At 41.9% G+C, this 19,353-nt stretch overlaps 1 protein-coding gene across 6 annotated transcripts in view; it reads left to right on the forward strand.

Annotated features, from left to right (window-relative positions):
- numb (NUMB endocytic adaptor protein) overlaps window positions 1-19,353 on the forward strand; it is a 114,057-nt gene that overhangs the window by 76,333 nt on the left and 18,371 nt on the right. For 4 of the 6 annotated variants that reach the window (XM_055640905.1, XM_055640903.1, XM_055640907.1 and 1 more), the window contains 2 exons: window positions 5,212-5,286; window positions 16,128-16,163. In XM_055640905.1, the coding sequence (XP_055496880.1) occupies window positions 5,212-5,286; window positions 16,128-16,163 (111 nt within the window). The remainder of the gene's footprint in view (window positions 1-5,211; window positions 5,287-16,127; window positions 16,164-19,353) is intronic. The other 2 variants (XM_055640906.1, XM_055640908.1) reach the window with 2 other exon arrangements.

Here is a 19,353-nt window from a genome sequence, read left to right on the forward strand (position 1 = left end):
TAAATTGGGTTGGTATAAATGTAAATTGTCCCTAGTGTATGTCGGATAGTGTTAATGTGCAGGGATCGCTGGCCGATGCGGACTCGGTGAGCCAAAGGGCCTGTTTCCGCACTGTATCTAAACTAAAAGGTCAGAGATAGATACGAAAAGCTGGAGTAACTCAGTGGGACAGGCAGCATCACTGGAGAGAAGGAATGGGTGACGTTTCGGGTCGAGACCCTTCTTCAGACGAAAAAGGTAATTTGCCTTCATAGGTTAAGGGAAAGAGAATAAGAGATGGGGCACCATGTTGCAGTTGTGCAAGACATTGGTTAGACCCCACTGAGTACTGTGTATGGTCTGATCGCCACATTCCAGTATGGATGTGGCAGCAATAGAGAGTGTTCAGAAGAGATTCACCATCATGTTGCATGGAAGGTCAGGTTGTAATTATAAAGAGAAACTAAATAGACTGGATTTATTCTGACTGAAACGTAGGTTGCTCCGGACTGACCTTAGGGGTTTATAAAATTGAGGATCATAGGTAGGATTAATAATCAGAATCTTTATCTTTGGGCCAGGAGAATGTAGAGCAATAGGACGCTGAATATCTGAATCGAGCTGCCAGAAGAGGTAGTAGAAGTAGATATAATTAAAATATTTAAAAGGCATTTAAACTGGCACTCGAATGGGAAAGGCATGGAGGGATACGGGTTTAATTAACGCAGGCAAACAGGATTAACATAGAATGGCATTCAGCTTGAACAAGTTGGGCAGAAAGGGCTCATTTCTCTGCTCTATGACAAGCAAACTTTTCATAGACAAACACACCAAGGTCATGAGTGAACCTATGTTGCTTGAGTTATGAGGTTTTCTGTGCTGCCTCATCAAAAAATTTCAATCTATTTGCTTAAACACCATTTGTCCTAAATTAATCCTGGCTGGCTTTGGTCGATTCATGTTCTTCCACGTGACCATCAATCTTGTCTGGATCAATGTTTCTAAAACCTTGACATTCTTCTCTTCTTGTTCTACTTGTGACCTCTGGTTCTTGAACCCCAAGCATGTCACTCGGCCTGCTACCTGGTCAATCTTGTGTCAATGTCAGTTTTATGACATGTGCTTCAACTTTGCTGATAAGCCTGTTATGGAAACTCACAGGAAGTTCATGAACACTACATCAACTACACTGTACTTATTAGCTCCATCAATTACCTCAAAAATGTTATGAAATTGGTTAAACTTGATTAGCTTTTGACATATCTCGGTTAACCTACCTTTAAATTGCCACAAACCACCGGGTGGTGACAGCAATGGCTGCCTCGCCAACAGTCTGTCCCTTTCCTCAGTCTGTGTCCCTTTCTTCAGTTGTTTTTTTAGTTTGTGTTAAATTTATGTTTTTAGTGTTCATTAGCTTGATTTAATGTGGGGCTTAGGGAGACGGTTGGGGGAAACTTTTTCTAATCTCTTACCTCGACGGAGATGTGATTTTATTTTTTCCGTATCGTGTCTCCGTCCGCACTGCGACCTAACATCAAAAAGTTGGCGGCCCTTGCTGGAGGCAGACTTCGAAAACTCCACCACGGGAGCTACGGGACTTTAACATCACAGAGCTCGCAATCCCTTTGCCAGGGCTCTACTGCGGCTGGCTGCCGACTTTAACACCATGGAGCTCACAGTCTCTGGTCAGAGACCCACTTCGGCAACTTCAAACCGCAGAACCTTTGATCGCCCCGACGCGGGAGCTTCGACCACCAGCTGCGGGAGCTTCGATCGCCCCGACAGAATGTTCGACTCCCCCGACCACGGGAGAAACATGAGGGAAGAAGATTAGACTCTATTGCCTTCCATCACAGGGAGGAATGTTGGGAATCCGCTATGGTGGATGTTTATGTTAACTTTTAGGTAATTGTGTGTCTTGGTGTTTTTTTTGTATGGCTGTATGATAATTTGCATATCACTATACCTTAATTGGTACGTGACATTAAAAGACCTTTGAAACCTTTCATTTTTCTCTAGGTGACTATTAATCTCATTCTAGATCGTGTTTCTAAAATGTTGTCCATAGAGATTAGACTAACTGGTCTGTAATTGTTGGCACTCTGTCATTCCCTTTGCCACTCTCCTGTCCTCTGGCATCATCCCTGTATTCAAAGAGCATTTGAAGTGGTCAGCACTCTCCAGAATTTCTAACCATGCTTTCCTCAGTATCCTATCAGTCAACTTTTCTGATACCCATATGCTATCAATTTTTAATTTTACCATGATTCAATCCTCTCCTCTTCACTGTCACTTGGAGGCCACTTATGCTCTGGTTAAAAACAAGTAGCAAGTCAGTTTTTTATTTATATAGCACTTTTAAACCCCCAGCTTTCATGTCGTCGATCCATCCCACTGCATGTACTATCCTTTTATATTTTTTTCGCAAGAATACTTCTAGGTTCTCCAATATAATGGCAGCTAACCTTTTGAAAGATGAAATTCATTTGTTTGCATACATTTCACTAGGATAACTAAATAGACACACATCACTGGAGTAACTCAGTGGGTCAGGCAGCATCTCTGGAGAACATGGATAGATGATGTTCCAGGTCGGGACCCATCAGACATGGTGGTGGTAGGGGGATGAAAGCTGGAATTAGAGGAGGGGCAGGATAAAGTGATAGGTGGAGATAGGTGAGGGTGAGGGAGTGTTGATAAGTAGATGGTTGGACAAAGGCCTGAGATGGAAAAGGCAAAAGGTGTGAGAGAAGGATAGAAGGGTTGCGAATTGTGATTAAAAAAAAAAAAATAGTACAAATAGTGTAAATAATTTTTCTGTTGGTGTCGAGGCAATGGCTCAGGAAGAGGGACTCTGTGAACCAGGAGAATCATTGCAGGTTCAATTATCATAGATATAATGAATCCTTATGTACATGAACATCTGACTTGCACACCTCCAAGAATGCTGAGTACTCTAATAAATATTGCATGATAGCATCAAAGATATAATCATACAGCACAGAAGCATGTCCTTCACTCACCACGCTGACTATCCAGTATCTATTTACACTAATCCTATTTACTAGCAGTTTAATTGCAAACATAATTGCTTGATGATGGAAGGACTGAAGGCCCGTGACTAGTGCTGTATTGCAGGAATCGAGTTAGGTGCACTGCTGTTTGTCATCTACAGCAACGATTTGGATGAGAATGTACAAGGGGGGCATGATTAGTGAGTTTGCAGATGACACTAAAATGGATAGTATCACACAGTAGTATCTGAAATTGCAGTGGGATGGTGATCTGGCGGGAAAGTAGGCCAGTTTTGTTTTCAAAGCCACAGAAAAGATGCCATTAATTTGGAAAGAGTGCAGCAAAGACTTGAGAATTTTGCAATGACTTGATGGACTGAGTTATAAAGAGGGGTTGGGATTTAATTCCTTGGAACATAGGAGACTGAGGGATGATCTTATTCGATGGGATTGCACATGACCTTTTTTTCCTAGTGCAGTGGAATCAAGAACTAGAAGGCATTGGTTTAAGATGAGAGAGGAAAGATTTAACACAAACTTGAAAGGCAGCCTTGTCACAGACAGTGACGCATACATCCATGAATGAGCTACCAGAGAAAATGATTGCGGCAGGTACAATAACAGTGTTGAAAGACATTTTGATAGGTACATGGATAGGGAAGGTTTAGACAGATATGGGCCAAACGGGGACTAGTAGGGCTAGCATAAATTGGGCATCTTGGTCAACATAAACAAGATGTGTGAGGGGCCTATTTCCCTGCTGTATGACTCTGTCTCTAAGTAGTCGCACTTGGTTAGACCACATTTCGAGTATTACGTGCAGTTCTGGTCGCCCAATTAAAGGAAAGATGTAGATGCTTTGGAGAGGGTTCAGAGGAGGTTTACCAGATTATTGCCTGGATTAGAACATTTCGGCTGCAGGGAGAGGTTGGGTAGGCTTGGATATAGAACTTGACTTTCCCTGGAATGTTGGTGGTTGAGGGGAGACTTGATAGAAGTATATAAAATGATGAGAGGCATGGATAGGGTAGACATTCAGAACCTTTTTCCCAAGGGAAGAAGTATCCCACACTGAGGGCATAGCTATAAGATGAGATAGGGAAAGTTTAATGGAGATGCGTGAGGCAGGTTTTTAATACTGAGTGGTGGACGCCTTTAACACATTGCCGGGGTGGTGGTGGAAGCAGATACGATATTGCCGTTTAGGAGGCTTTTAGATAGACACATGGAAGTGCAGGAAATAGAGGGATATGGATCATGTACAGGCAGATGAGATGAATTTAACTAGGCATCCTGTTCAGCACAAACATTGTGGGCTGAAGGGCCCGTTTCTGTGCTGTGCTTCTCTATGGTGGTCATAATTTATCCAAATCTCGTCTTTGCCCGATGCCTGCACAAAGTTTCAAACGTGTTGCTTCATTGTGATCAGGAGCAGAAACCGTCATTGATTTTCCCCTTTGCTTGTTGGAGTGAATTAAGTGAAGTCGAGGGATATGGGGAGAAGGCAGGCACGGGTTATTGATAGGGGACGATCAGCCATGATCACAATGAATGGCGGTGCTGGCTCGAAGGGCCGAATGGCCTCCTCCTGCACCTATTTTCTATGTTTCTATGAAGCTGCAGATAATGGTGTTTGTTGATTAATTGGTACAAATTTGTTTGAATAATGTGGAAAATGTTATACGGTTATATAGGTTATAAGGTTGTATAAGGTTATATAAGGTTACAGAGAAAGGTTGAACAAGTTAGGGCTTTATTCTTTGGAGCGCAGAAGGTTAAGACTTGATAGAGGTTTTTTAAAATGATGAGAGGGATAGACAGAGTTGACGTGGAAAAGCTTTTCCCACTGAGAGTAGGGAAGATTCAAACAAGGGGACATGACATGAGAATTAAGGGACTGAAGTTTAGGGGTAACATGAGGGGGAACTTCTTTACTCAGAGAGTGGTAGCTGTGTGGAATGAGCTTCCAGTGAAGGTGGGGGAGGCAGGTTCATTTTTATCATTTAAAAATAAATTGGATAGTTATATGGATGGGAAGGGAATGGAGGGTTATGGTCTGAGCGCAGGTATATGGGACTAGGGGAGAGTTTGTGTTCGGCACGGACTAGAAGGGTCGAGATGGCCTGTTTCCGTGCTGTAATTGTTATATGGTTATATGTTATATGGTTATATGTTATAAGGTTAATCAGAACTTTGAATATTTCTTTTTCATTTTCAGTACTTAGGCCATGTGGAGGTAGATGAATCTCGAGGGATGCATATCTGCGAGGAAGCTGTCAAGAAATTGAAATCTGTATGTATACACTTTAAACATCACATCACTGTGTAAAAAAAATACTGTACCTGCAAATACTGGCATTTATGTTGCTTAACTAATGTTCGTTGTAGTTTTGCTGCTCCTAGCTTGGTGTTGCATTTTGCTGTGGTTTTGTGGTCTCTGAGTCTTGTCTTTTAAGTACCTGCCATAGTTTGGAATTGTTTAATGTATACCACTGCATGCTGGATTGCTAATGTAGCATTTTACCTGTGCTATTGAAATGGGCTGCCTAAATGGTTTGTTTTTAGTTTTCTTCTGCCACCTCTCTCCCTCTTGCCCACAATGCTGCCATGGCATTCTTCATCTTGCAGAGATACGAGTTAGGATGTCCATGGAGCACAATATCTCCACAGTTAGTTCATTTTAAGGCACTAATGCCAACTTCCTCAGCTGATCTTCTCTGACACAATAACATTAGTGAGAAAGATAGAAGTCTATTATTTGAAGATACCACTTGGCTAATAGGGGATTTAATTCTGTGGGGTGAATGTGGACAGCAGCTTATGACTGAATTTTATGTACATGGAAATCAAAACTGTCTTGTGCACAAATAATGATGTGCAATGTAAGTAGATTTTCATTGTGCAAAACCTTTTTTGGTGGGCGAATGTGTTTCGGTTGTATTGCTATCCACTTGAATTCCTTATGGGCCTGTCACACTTACGCGACTTTTTCGGCGACTGCCGGCACCCGTCATAAGTCGCCGACAATTTTCAACATGTTGAAAATTAAGAGGCGACCAGAAAGACACCACGACTCTTTGGGTGACTGTGGAGACTACTCACGACCATACAGGCGACACCCTGGCAACACGTCGCGGGGTGAAGCCTGTATGGTCGTGAGTAGTCGCCCAAAGAGTCGTACTGTGTTCTGGTCGCCGCTGGATTTTCAACATGTTGAAAATTGTCGGAGATCTGCTGCGACTATGACGGGTGCCGGCAAGTCGCCGAAAAGATTGTGTAGGTGGGACAGGCCCATAAGCGGAAAATTGGGTGTGATGTGAGCAATTGTGCTAGGTAATAGTACATTATGGAATGTGTGTTGCACTTTGTGTTGAGCCTCACAGAAGCATTTTTAGTAACTGCGTATGTAGAGGTAAACTGGATAAATTGAATGATGGAAACATAACAGGTTCAAATGGTACTCGGTCAACTGAACTGAGATGCGTGGAAGGAAGATGTTGTTAGTGGACATATGGGCAAAGTAGGCCGATGGCATTTGGTATGGCGTATTGTAGAGTTAGGGATAGGGATAGAGTTAGGGACTGTCTATAATCTAATTGAATGGAAAAATAATTCTTGTCCAAATAATGTATTTGATAAGAGAAGAATAATGGAATGGAAAGCAAATATAAAATGATGAATTATTCACGGGATTTCAAAAAGTGAAGTCATGTGTGACTGATTCTTTGAAGACCCAGCAGAATAGATAGCGTTTTCCAATCTAATTCCTTAAATTTCCGAATAGACTTTGTGCCTTTTGCCACTCAGTGACTGTTGAATTCTGCTATTATCCCCTGATTCTGCAGGCTCTGACACTCATTAATCTACAGTGTGGCACTACATCAAAGGTCTTTTGAAAGTAAAGTTCTATAAAGATAAGCAATGAGACCACAGTTGTTCATTATTTACATCAACAATTTAGACTTTGGAATCAAAATGCAATTTGTAAATGTCATTTCTGTCACTCATTTGGAGAAGGGTAGGGATAGTGTGATCTATCAATACTGAAGAGAACCGCAAAGAGGCTTTCGGTTCAATAAACTTGAACAAGGGTATATAATTGCACAAAAGTAACACCGACTGATAAAACCACTTTTTAAAAACAGGAGTTTTCATTGGTAACCTTACAAGGGCCGGTGAGTTGGGTCAGGGCAAACGACATTCAGTGTCAGCATTACAGCAAACAACATTTATTTTCTCAAAGCTCATTCCATTTAAAGAATATGAAAAACAAAAATTTAACTTCCGCCAATGAAAGCAAAGTAATTTATCCAGGAAAGGATGATTTCCTTAATTAAATCTATAAAATCAATTTCTCACTTGGAGGATGGCAATCAAGTTTGATTGACAATTACCAGAGACACTGCTCTGCTTGATTGTGGTGTTGCTATGTGAACCTTTAAAAAAAAAAAAAGATCTACCCAGGCATTATATATGGAGCGAAGGAATAGGTGATGTTTCGGGTCGAGACCCTTCTTCAGACTGATGTGGGGGTGGTGGGGGGGACAGGAAGAAGAAAGGAAGAGGCAGAGACAGTAGGCTGTGGGAGAGCTGGGACAGAGAAGAGAAGGAGGGAGAAAGCAAGGACTACCCATCTCCTTCCCAGCTGAGTTTCTCCAGCATTTTTATCTACCTTTGATTTATCCAGCATCTGCAGTTCTTTCTTAAACACCCAGGCATTATATTATCATTTCCAGCCAATGAAACTGAAACTAAGCTTGCATCAAGCTGTAGTTGGATCATAGTTCCTCATATTATTAAAATAAATATTGAAGGGAAATGAAAAAATGAGGACATTGCAATTGACGTTGTATCATTTTTGAAAGAATAACATTTCTTCTGCTTTTCATCTTGAAAACAGAAGGACGAGTTGTAACCAAAATGGGATCTGGACACAATGCATAAAATAAGAGCAGGAGTCTGTGGGCTTGTTGTAGATGTTTGTCACAAGCTTGTGCCCTGAGGTGGAGACTGAGAGATCCAGGAAGGGAAGAATCAGCGAAGGATCATGTGCGGATGAAAGCTGGGTGGAAATTGTCAGTAAAGATGATGACATTTTATTAGAGTATACAAAGCAGCAATAAAGCAGTCGTCAAGGTACTGAGAAAAGAGTTAAAGGAGTGGGCCTGAGTATGACTGAAGCAAAGCATGTGTTCCACAAAAAGACAGGCACGGCCTGTGTCCATGCAAGTGCCCATAGCTACAACTTTCATATATAGAATGTGAGTGGAGTCAAATAAATAGTTCAGTGTGAGAATAATCAGCCAAATGAATGAGGTTGTTTGTGGATGGGGACCTTATTGGGATTCGGTTTAAGAAAGAAGTAGAGATCCCTTAGGCCATCCTGATGTGGAATGGGAGTGTAAATGGATTGTACATCCATGGTAAAGATGAGCTGATTGGAACCAAGTAATTGGAAACTGAAGTGGCGGAGGTCATCAGAAGTGTCATGGATATACGTGGGAAGGAACTAGGGCGGGGGGGGAGGGGGGAAGTATTGAGCCTAAATAGGAGGACATAAGTTTGGTGGGGCAATAGACAATAGTTGCAGGAGTAGGCCATTCGGCCCTTCGAGCCAGCCCCGTCATTCAATGTGATCATGGCTGATCATCCCCAATCAGTACCCCGTTCCTGCCTTCTCCCCGTATCTCCTAACTCCATAATCGTTAAGAGCCCTACCTAGCTCTCTCTTGAAAGTATCCAGAGAACCGGCCTCCACCGCCCTCTGAGGCAGAGAATTCCACAGACTCACAACTCTCTGTGAGAAAAAGTGTTTCCTCCCTCGTCTCCGTTCTAAATGGCTTACCCCTTATTCTTAAACTGTGGCCTCTGGTTCAAGAGCAGGCTGAAACAATGGGCCTAGCTGGACAGTCCTGCTTGTGATTTTGGGCAGGAGGTTGGAAGGTGGGGCTGAGGCACAGCAAGTTTGGAAGATGTGGAGGGATGATCTGATGAAAGGAGGTCACTAACTGGGAGACGAGGGCCTGATGGCTGGTGGGAACAAAGGTTCAAAGGGAGGTATGATGCTGTGTCTGAGTGACTGCAGTAACGCGCGGCGCCCCAGGATTTTGGAATGATCAAAATCCTCGCACGCCACCTGTGTGACGTATCCATTGCACACGCTGACGTACTGACGGCGTACGTGTAGCGCGTGGTGAAGCATGGTTGCGCACGGTGATGCACCAACATTGCCTATGCTGATTTATTATGCGTCACCGTGTGTCAACGTCCGTAACAATGCGCTGCCAGTTACCATTTGCGCGCCACACTACGTGACCACCCGGGTATAACTCGCGCGTAGTTTTGAAAATTTTTCACTGGGAAAATCCTTGCCACGGATATCGGATTAAGTACGAACGACATCGCAAATGGCTCCCAAAAGAAGCAGGGCTCTCGAGCACTTGGCGTGCGACTGTCGCACTCACTACCGGCCTGTTGCGTAAATGACGCACAAATGATGCCCAAGTGGGTCAGGCCCTTTAAATGCCATTTAGGCTCGAACTAGTTAAGATGGGGATATAATGGACCAAAATTATTTCTGCTGATTGGATAATCTAAGACATGGGGACATGCCTCAACATTTGACCCAGGCCTTTCAGCAGAAGGTAGATCATTTCACCTTTTCAGTCTGAATCGATATTTTATTTGGATATGGTAAAAAAGCAGGTATGTGAGCCTGTCTGAATCTATGGGATCAGTCTGAAGAAGGGTCCCCACCCGAAATGGTGCCTGTCCATTCTTGCCCAGATCTTACTCGGGTTCCTTTGGCAATCTGTTTTGTTCAAGATTCCAACATCTACAGTTTCTCCATGTGAACCCCCGTCACTGATCTCTCTAAAATTAAGGCTTTGGGATGCTATTCTTCTGTTCCTCTCAAATTGAATTTTGCTCTTCTCAACTGCTCCTTTTGGTAGTGACTTAACTTCTCCCACCAGTCTCCGAAATTTGTGATTTCCCCCACTGGATTTATTTGTGATTGTCCCTGCTTTTGATTCTACCACAATTCAAAGCATGTTTCAAGGACAGATATCTAAAGTTCACCTTTTTTCCTGGTCCTGTTTGGTGATCAGGAACTTTATTTCTTCCCTAGCCTACTTCTGTGAAGGTCCGTGTTAGAGCTAAGAATAGCTAATTCAACCAATAGTTCCCTTGCTAATCAATGACGTTCAATAATCACTAAGTGGTCAATTACAGCATAACCATTTGCATTGCGTTCACTACTTTCAACACGTAATCCAAACTCAATACTGCTCGCAGAATATGCACTGCAGAGAGAGTTTTGTTTATTATTGTCAAGACTACCAAGATATGGTGAAAAGCTTTTGTTTGCATGCTCTCCAGTCAAAGAAAAGACTATGCATGAATACAATCAAGCTATCCACAGTGTACAGATAATGGGTCCAAAATTTAGTGTAAAATAAAGTCCAATTAAGGATTAGTTCAAAGGTCTCCAATGATATAGATGGGAGGTCAGGACCACACTCTAGTTGATAAGGGGACCGTTTTGTTGCCTGCTAACAACTGGGAAGAAATGGCCAGCTGGGAAGTATCACTAAATAAACCAGAAAATCATGAAGCTGAGGAAGGTTGAAACACGGATTTTATGAGTTTGGTTTCCACAGTCTAGATACATGCACAAAGCGCACATTGAATTGCGTGACTTAGACAGCCCTAAATAAAAGTTCCCTACCCTTGCACTCTCATTGAATGTCCTTGATACACACAAACATTTTTCAAAAGAGGAAAACATTAACAATTGGTAACAATGAGTAGGCTGAAGCATTTAAAGAAGTCAAATTCAAAGCGAGTTAAAGGCTTCCCTATTGAACTGACAAAAGCTGTTTTATTTCCATTCATTTTTTATTTAAGTATGTACTTGTATCTCAACTACTTTCAACAATGCCATTGAATTCAGTCCATTAGTGAATGCTTTGTTTGTTCTCAGTCTCATTTTTCTTGCTGTTGAACAAAATCCAAAATGCCCAGTGCTAGCTAGTCTGAACTGCTGGTCAATGCAGAAACGTGCAGTCTGCATGTTAATTGCCATTTGGGGATGACTGCAATCCAGTCATGACCAGAAAGGGTGGTTCTTCAAATTAATTGAAATAATCAAGTAGTTTTGAGACCCTTCTTCAGTCTGACCTCACCCGCTGAGTTGCCCCAGCATTTTGTGTCTTCCTTCGATTTAAACCAGCATCTGCAGTCCTTTCCTACACTTTTCTGACTCTTTACTATCCAATTCACCTCTGCTTTGTTGCGAACAGACTTTGTCTATGGAACTGATGTTCTAATATGCTGTGAACTATATTCTGATGAGTGAGGCTGGCATTGCGATTCCTACCTCCCCAGTCATAAAAATCCCACAAACACTTGCCCTTTCTCTTCCCCGGACCTATTTCTATCGGCTATCTTCCCTCTTTTTCACTTGGAGAAGGGCCCTGACCTGAAAAGCCATCTGACCATTTCCCTTGGCAGACCCATTGATCCATCTAGAAACTCATCTAGAAATTAGCTTTATTTTTCATTTTGTTTTCTCCTGTGTCGACCCTTGATAGTGGACGAACTTTGCGGTGTCAGCAACATGTCACTCAGTGCACCATAGACAAGCTGTAACCTGCTGGAAAGAGGTGGGGTGGTTGGTGGGACTGAAGAATGTACTCGGCTGCCGCGAAGGGAACAATCCCTGTGAAATGCTGAAAGGGATCGAGAGGGGAAGAAGAGGGGCAAAGTCTCTGAAGGTGGGGGAAAGTGCAGAAAATCTATTGAATGAGGAGGCTAATGGGATGGAAAGTAAGATCCAGGGGAATTCTCTCCTCTCGAAGAGGAGGCGAGAGCTGTGGTTGGGAAATGGATGAGATACAGTCAAGAGCTTTGTTAATAATGGTAGAAGCGAAGTACGGTTCAGAAAGAAGGAAGATATTTCAGAGGATATCTGCCCTCTCTGTTTTTAGTTTAGATTTTCGGCAGTCTTTCATTTCGCTTTAGTCCTCCAGTTATACAGGTCTCCACTGATTCAGTATTGATGGTGGGCAACTTACCGATGGCTTTGCCTTTGAATTTCACATATAGGCGGTTACACTCTCTCATTGCAGATGGTTGTTACTTGGCATTTTTGTAATTGCAAGTTATTTCCCACTTCTTAGCCCCCAACCACATGTCAAAGATTTATTGTGCACAGAATAACTTGATTCATTTCCTGAGGGATTGGGGATGTAATGGAACTTTATGTGGTCATTAACGAACACCCCAACTTCCCTGATCACTCATCATGATCACTCATGAAGCAGCTGAAGATGATTGAGCTATGACATTGACCTGAAAAGATCCATCAAGTGCAGAATTGACCTCCAAAACTTCAGTTACCCAAGTCTAACTTTAACCATTGCTGTACATTCCACTTGACACACTGGCTTCAGTTGTACTAGTATTGTTTGCTATCAAGGGCAGTCACTCTTGCTTCAACTCTGGAATTTAACTCTTTGGCCTGTGTGTGGATGGCATTATGAATGAAACCTTCCACTGTTGATAGTGTGGTAATTAGTTAAAGTGGTCCAGTTCTTGTTCACCAATTCAAAGCAGTCCTGAACTAGACCCTCAGCCACCTCGGACCACTGCTGTGTTACACTCTTCATTGATATGTTACCACTCTACAGTGCCATATTGCAAGATCCAGGAAATCATTAGCGTGAGTTCCTGCAGCTTTGAATCTAAACAGAAATACATATTGCTATTTTATTTGAGGCATGGATGTTTTGTGATACATTTAATCTCTCTCTGTAAACCAACAGGAGAGGCACCAGCATGGTCAGACTGCCCAAATAAAAGTGAAGGATGGAACCATAAGCATATTTAGATGGTGGTGTAGCAGTGGTATGAAGTGTTAACATCCTGTGTGGGGCCAGAGACATGCTGATGGTACTTGGGGAGAATGTTCTTTAGTTTTGCTTGACTGAAGTCACTTCTTCTTGCGTACGGCGTGCACAGCCTAAAGTTGTAGGACGAATTGTTCTATTTCATCTTGTTTGCTTGTGCACGCCAGGTTGATTGCATTCATTGAAACAGGGCGGACCACGTGAAGGTTGCAATCTCCCACCCCACTGAAGTCACTGACAACAAATAAGGCAGTCTCAAAAGAGTTGATGCTGCAGCATAATTTGTCCAGTGTCAGATTTGCATTGGCTACAGGTGGTTTGTAGAATGCTGACAAGATGGTGGAGGTGACTTTCCTCGTAGGTAAAGGGATGGCATTTTATGATTGGGTGTTCCAGATCAAGGAAGCATAACTGTGCCCTGACCGCCTCAGCCATGCATCGTGAAGCACTGAGCGTACGCACCTTTCCCCTTGCCTGAGCATTTGTTCAATCCATACGATAAATAAAATAACCTTGGGTTGTATAGCAGGGTTAGATGAGTCGGTGTGAGCCACGCTTCATTGAAACAAACATAAACAGTAGTCCCTGGTCTCCCTTCGATAGCAGCCCTGCTCTGAGCTCTTCAGGTTTCTTCTCGAGTGACTGAACATTAGTTAGCAGCATGCTGTGGAGGGGGTGCTGAAATTCCAGTTGCTTCAGCTGCAACTGGAGCCCCCACCCCTGCCTGCCACATTTCCATGGTTTGTTTGTACCCGCAGCCATGCTGGTAGCATTTGGGTTTTGATTTGGCGATTGTTGACAAGAGACTTTCAGCGATGGGTCTGATGACTTTCTCATCACTGGAACAGATAAATAATAAGAGAAAAAACAATCTCAGAAGACTGTTTTAAGAGAACTTCATGTAAAGTGTCGCCACTCTGCAGTGCCATATAACAAGATCCAAGAAATCATTAGCATTAATTCCCATCAGCTTTGAATCTAAACAGAAATACATATTGCTATTTTATTTGAGTCATGGATGTTTTGTGATACATTTAATAACATCCATTTTGACTTTGATTACTCTTGATCTCTATAAATTATCTAATCTCTATAAATCTCTATAAATTCTCAGTTTTAGATGGTAAATGGCCCACAGCTGCATGCCCAGTTGCTAATCAAGGAATAAACCCCTTGAGAAAGATTACATCTATTATGTTGCTAAGTTTTTGCTTGGACTATGGATCATCATCCCATCGCTAGAGTTTTATACCCAATTCCCAGTCCTAACGATTTGCCTTCACATTGTTTTCAATTAAATTACTTTATTGTTGCTCTATTGGGATGCATTATGTAAAATCAGTGGAATCGCCTTTTGTATTTTTGGGTAATTTTGGTCATTCAACATCCGACTTATCAGTGTCATCATTGGTTCTCAGGGTTCTGTGGATTAAACATTTGTAGTGTCATTTTTTAATTGTAGCTGACATTTTTGGAAATTAATGGAGCTAAATAAACTGGTTAAGATCATGAAAATGTATCAGTTTCTTTTCAGGAAATTGTTTTTCAAAATTGAAGTGAAATGAATTATCAGGCATCTGATATTGTAGTTTGCTCGTGTTTATTCGAATTTTGTTAGGATTTTTTTCCTCTTTAGGTCTCCACAAATGTCCAACTTCCACCTACCAGGCTTTGAGTTCTTTTCCCCCCCCCCCCCCTCCCCTTCCCCCTCCCAGCCTTTCTTCCTGCCCCCCCCCCCCCCCCCCTCTACAATCATTCAGAAGAAGGATCTCGAACCAAAACATTGCCTAACTGTATTCTCCAGAGATGTGGCCCGACCTGCTGAATTATTACAGCATCTCATTTGTAAACCAGCATAGTTCCTTGTGTCTGCATATTCACGCCATTTTTGTTTGACAAAATACCAGGCTTCACTTTGGAATTAGAACTGGTTGCCTGAGGTGATTCTCCTGCTTTTGATATTTGTTTTAATCCTTTGCTCCCTTCGGGCAATACTGAGTTAGCACTTATTTACTCCCCTCTCCAATCCAGGACAATCCAATACCTTCAGGGTTACACAAAAAAAAAAAGCTGGAGAAACTCAGCAGGTGCAGCAGCATCTATGGAGCGAAGGAAATAGGCAACGTTTCGGGCCGAAACCCAAGGGTTTCGGCCCGAAACGTTGCCTATTTCCTTCGCTCCATAGATGCTGCTGCACCCGCTGAGTTTCTCCAGCTTTTTTTTGTGTAACCTTCGATTCTCCAGCATCTGCAGTTCCCTCTTAAACCCAATACCTTCAGTGTTTCCCTTCATGTTCACACCTTCTCTTAAATATGGAACTCCCTTTTAAGGAGAAAGCATACATACCCCTATTTCTTGTTGTCTTTTATTATAACTTTTATATTGTGATGTAAATGTTTGTTTTTATTTCAGCAGGTATGAGAAGCATTTAAATCTTAATGCTAATTTCTTCTAGTAGTGCACTGTAGTCATAATCCTGCATGTATAATGCTTCAACTAATGTTGCTAGGCAAAATCTTTTATTCAATGCTTTTAAATTGGCATGATTTAGTGGTTTGAAATTTCTTGCCTAACAGATACTTCAGTAGGTTTGATTTACTTATATTAATGTCTAATAAATCTAGCTTAGAATCTTAACACTTGGCAGCAGCATTCATTTTACTGGTATAATTATGTGCAAATGCATACTTACGTTGATTTTTGCCATACCTATGGGAAATTGTCTACAGTTTGCAAGGTTGCGTCATTTGAGATGACTGTGCTCCTCGTTTTGATTCAGCTTAAAAATCTTGCAGAATATTAAAAGTGTTATAATACGGTGGTTTGTATTACAATTGTTATTAAATTCAAGTATGGCAATGCTCACTTTAGTTGTGTCTTGTGGCCCTTCTGGCTCTGATTCAAAATGTCCGTGCTGCTAAAACTGCTGCTGCCAACTTAGACTGAACGTGGAAGCGTTCTAGAGCACTAAGCCTTTACCAAATCTAACTAGTTCCTCTGCATGCGGTAGGCCTCCAGGCTACCTTTTCTACCCACTTGTCAATCACTTTGGTGGCTTGTAGCTTAATGCAAGTCCATGTAATGCATTGCATTATTATGGGTGACTCTTTTCCATCCTTTCTGGAGAACTTTCCAAACTAGTTCTCGTGCTTTGGTTTGCAACTTCTGCAGTACTTGTAGCTTTTCGCAGTAATAGTCTCCTGACTTGTTCCCCCTGTCACTCCAGGAAAGGAAGTTCTTCAAAGCCCTGTTTGGAAAAGTAAGTTTAAATGCCTGGACTTGTGTTGATGCACGAAGGGATTACACCACTCTAGTTAAATTTCAGACTGTGACTTTCAGTCATTTATTTGGCCAAAGTTGCATAAAGCTCTGTTTGTTCAGTTCTAAAGTAAATTTCTGAATAGGAATGGTTTGCAGTTTTTTTCCCACTGGCCCAGAATGGTTTGCTGTAAATTGAATTGCGTGAAGTGAATATTAATTTTTCTTTTGCTGTTATGACTGGTTTTGAATGATTTGTGTGCTAGCATTGGAGAGGGTGGGAAATGTTCTTCACTGGATACATTTAAGAAAACAATCCCCTAAACATAAATCCTTTAACCATTAAACTACTTGTTAGTTTTCCTTTAAGGATGATCTATTGAATAGTGGTTATTAAAACTTTTTTTTAATTTTTAACTGATTATTTTATCCATGTGTTTAAAGGCTGCAGTGTAGCTTCAGCTTATGAAGCAGTATGATGAGCAAAGTGAATGTAAGTGATGGATTTCCTTAAATCCTCCAACTTAATCATAGATATTTAACTGATTTACGTATGGGTGCTGTCTGATATAAAAAAATTGTAAATTACCATTGTTCTTCTATGGAGCAATCAGCATTCTGAATAGAAATGCAGACATTACACAATGATAATTTATGGAACACATTGGATAATACAGAGAGGAGGCAGCATAAGTATCTGTAGATCGATCTCTTCATGGATGGTTGGTCACTGTTTAAAGCCTTCTCATATGTGGCATCAGTTGCATAAAGCATGGATTGACTTAATGGATCCACAAAACAACACATTAAGTATAAAAGTAATCACATTTTCAATAACCTATCTCTTTGAAATTTACTGCCCATTAATTGACCAGATTTAAATTCCTGTATAGGATGCATGTGTTGCTGACAGCTAATCTGGTTGTCCATTCTGTCCTGTCTATGGGCTACCTATTTGGCTACCTAGAGTTTTTTCCGAACGTATTTTGTGCCACTTTAATGAAAATGAAGAGTTGCTGGAAGAACTTGGCAGGTCAGGCAGCATCTGTGGGAGGGAAATTGCAGTCAATGTTTTGGGTTGGGATCCATAATGTAAACCAGGAATGGAGCAACCAACATGGATAAAGGTAAATCACATCTGACTAATCTGATTAGTGAGGTAGCACAGTTGATGAAGAGAATGCAGTAGATGGTAGACTCAAAATGCTGGTGTCACTCAGTGGGACAGGCAGAATCTGTGGAGAGAAGGAATGGGTGACATTTCTGGTCAAGATCTTTCTTCAGACTGACAGTCAGGGGAGAGGGAGACAAAGAGATATCGAAGGTGAAGGTGTGAAAACAAGATCAAACGGGACGAAGTTCAAGTATGATGTAGAATGGATCGTTGTTAGCTGAGTGGAAGGTGACAACGAGGCACACAATCAGTAAAATCTAATCAAGAGAACAATGAAACTAGTGGGAGAACTAGAATGAGGGAGGAATGGAGAGAGAGAAACCAAGGGTTACTTAAAGTTAGAGGTCAATATTCATACCACTGGGTTGTAAGCCAGTGGTATGAATATTTAGATGAGACTACAGCAGCGACTACACCCCTCTCCGAAGACTACGTAAAGCAGGTCTCCCCACTACACACCTACGAACTTTTTATAGGGGGACAATCGAGAGCACATTAACCTACGGCATCACTTCCTGGTTCGGGAGCTGCAAGGCGTACGAACGGCACCAACTAGACAGGATTGTAAAGACCGCCAGCAGGATTATTGGTGCTCCACTCCCTTTCCTGCTGGACATATACAGGAAGAGATGTATCAGCAGAGCCATCTCCATCATCAAAGACCCCTACCACCCATCGCATCACATATTCTCCATCCTGCCATCTGGGAAGAGGTACAGGAGCATTAGCTGCAAAACCAGCAGGATGCTCCTCAGCTTCTTCCCGCAGGCTATAAGACTGCTAAACGGACTTTGCCCCCTGCCAAAGTATCGCGCACCAACCACCAACCTGGACACACTGCAGCAGAGCCACTGTTGTGCCGCTGCCGATCGGAACGCCTGTTGATGTTTAGTAGAGTGTTCATTTATTCATGATATATGTATTTTTGTTTCTATTTATTTTTAATGCACACTGAATGGACACTGGTTGAGCAACGTTTTTTTTGTTTCCTCTGGGTATGTGAATACTCAGGAAATGACAATAAAGATATACAATACAATACAATACGAGAACAGCTTTTGCTCAATTGATCCATCAGCAGACAATGTGAGGAATAGGTCATGCTGTTTAAAGAATGGTTGTAATATGCAATTTGCTGCTTGCATGTTGTGGATGGATCTGTCTGATCTTTCAGAAGGGAGTTGGATAAATGTTTTTTGGAGAAAAAAATTGGGGGCTTTAAGAAAGTTTCAGTATATTGGGGCAGAATAGTTCACTGCAGGAAGTAGATGTGGACTAATGAGCTCAGGCCTTTTCCTTTGATTGATATTAATCAATTTTAAGCATTAATTCACCGAAGCCTTCATTTCTAATGATGTTTGATACCTGGTTGTGGCTTCCTGACTCTGGAATCCCAACCCGATCAACCTGTCAGCCCAGTTGCATGGCACAAAGAGGGCTTGCAATTAATGTCAACCTGATGACCACCTCTGCATTTCAAGACCTTGGCATGGTGTTGAGCTGCAAGCTTTGTGAATCTCAACTCTCACAGGGTATTCTCTGGTGTCTTCAGTAATATAAGAAGGTACTATATACCTTTAGCATTCTGATTATTGCCCCTTCATTTTAAATTTAAGATGGTACTAAAAGTATGAAGACAAGGAGACTTGGTGGCGGAGTAACGCAGCGAGTTAGACTGCATCTCTCCTGGTTGCTGAACATTTTAACTCCCCCCATTCCTATACTGACTTTGTTGTCCTGGGCCACCTCCAATGCCAGAGTGAGGCCACGTGCAAACTGGAGGACAAGCATTGTATATTCCGCTTGAGTAGCTTACAACCTAACTATATGAACATTGAATTGTCCAATTTTGTATAATACCCCACCCTGTTTTTTCTCATTTTTTTCCTTATTTCCTCATTCAATTACCCCCCCTCCCCTTTCTTGGCCCCTGTGTGCATCTATTCTCCCACTGTCACCCCCACCCCTTTCCATTGGCTTTACATTTCACTCCTCTTTCACTTCTCTCCTTATCAAC

This window comes from Leucoraja erinacea, chromosome 9 (genome assembly GCF_028641065.1).
Source record: "Leucoraja erinacea ecotype New England chromosome 9, Leri_hhj_1, whole genome shotgun sequence".
NCBI classification, from domain to species: domain Eukaryota; kingdom Metazoa; phylum Chordata; class Chondrichthyes; order Rajiformes; family Rajidae; genus Leucoraja; species Leucoraja erinaceus.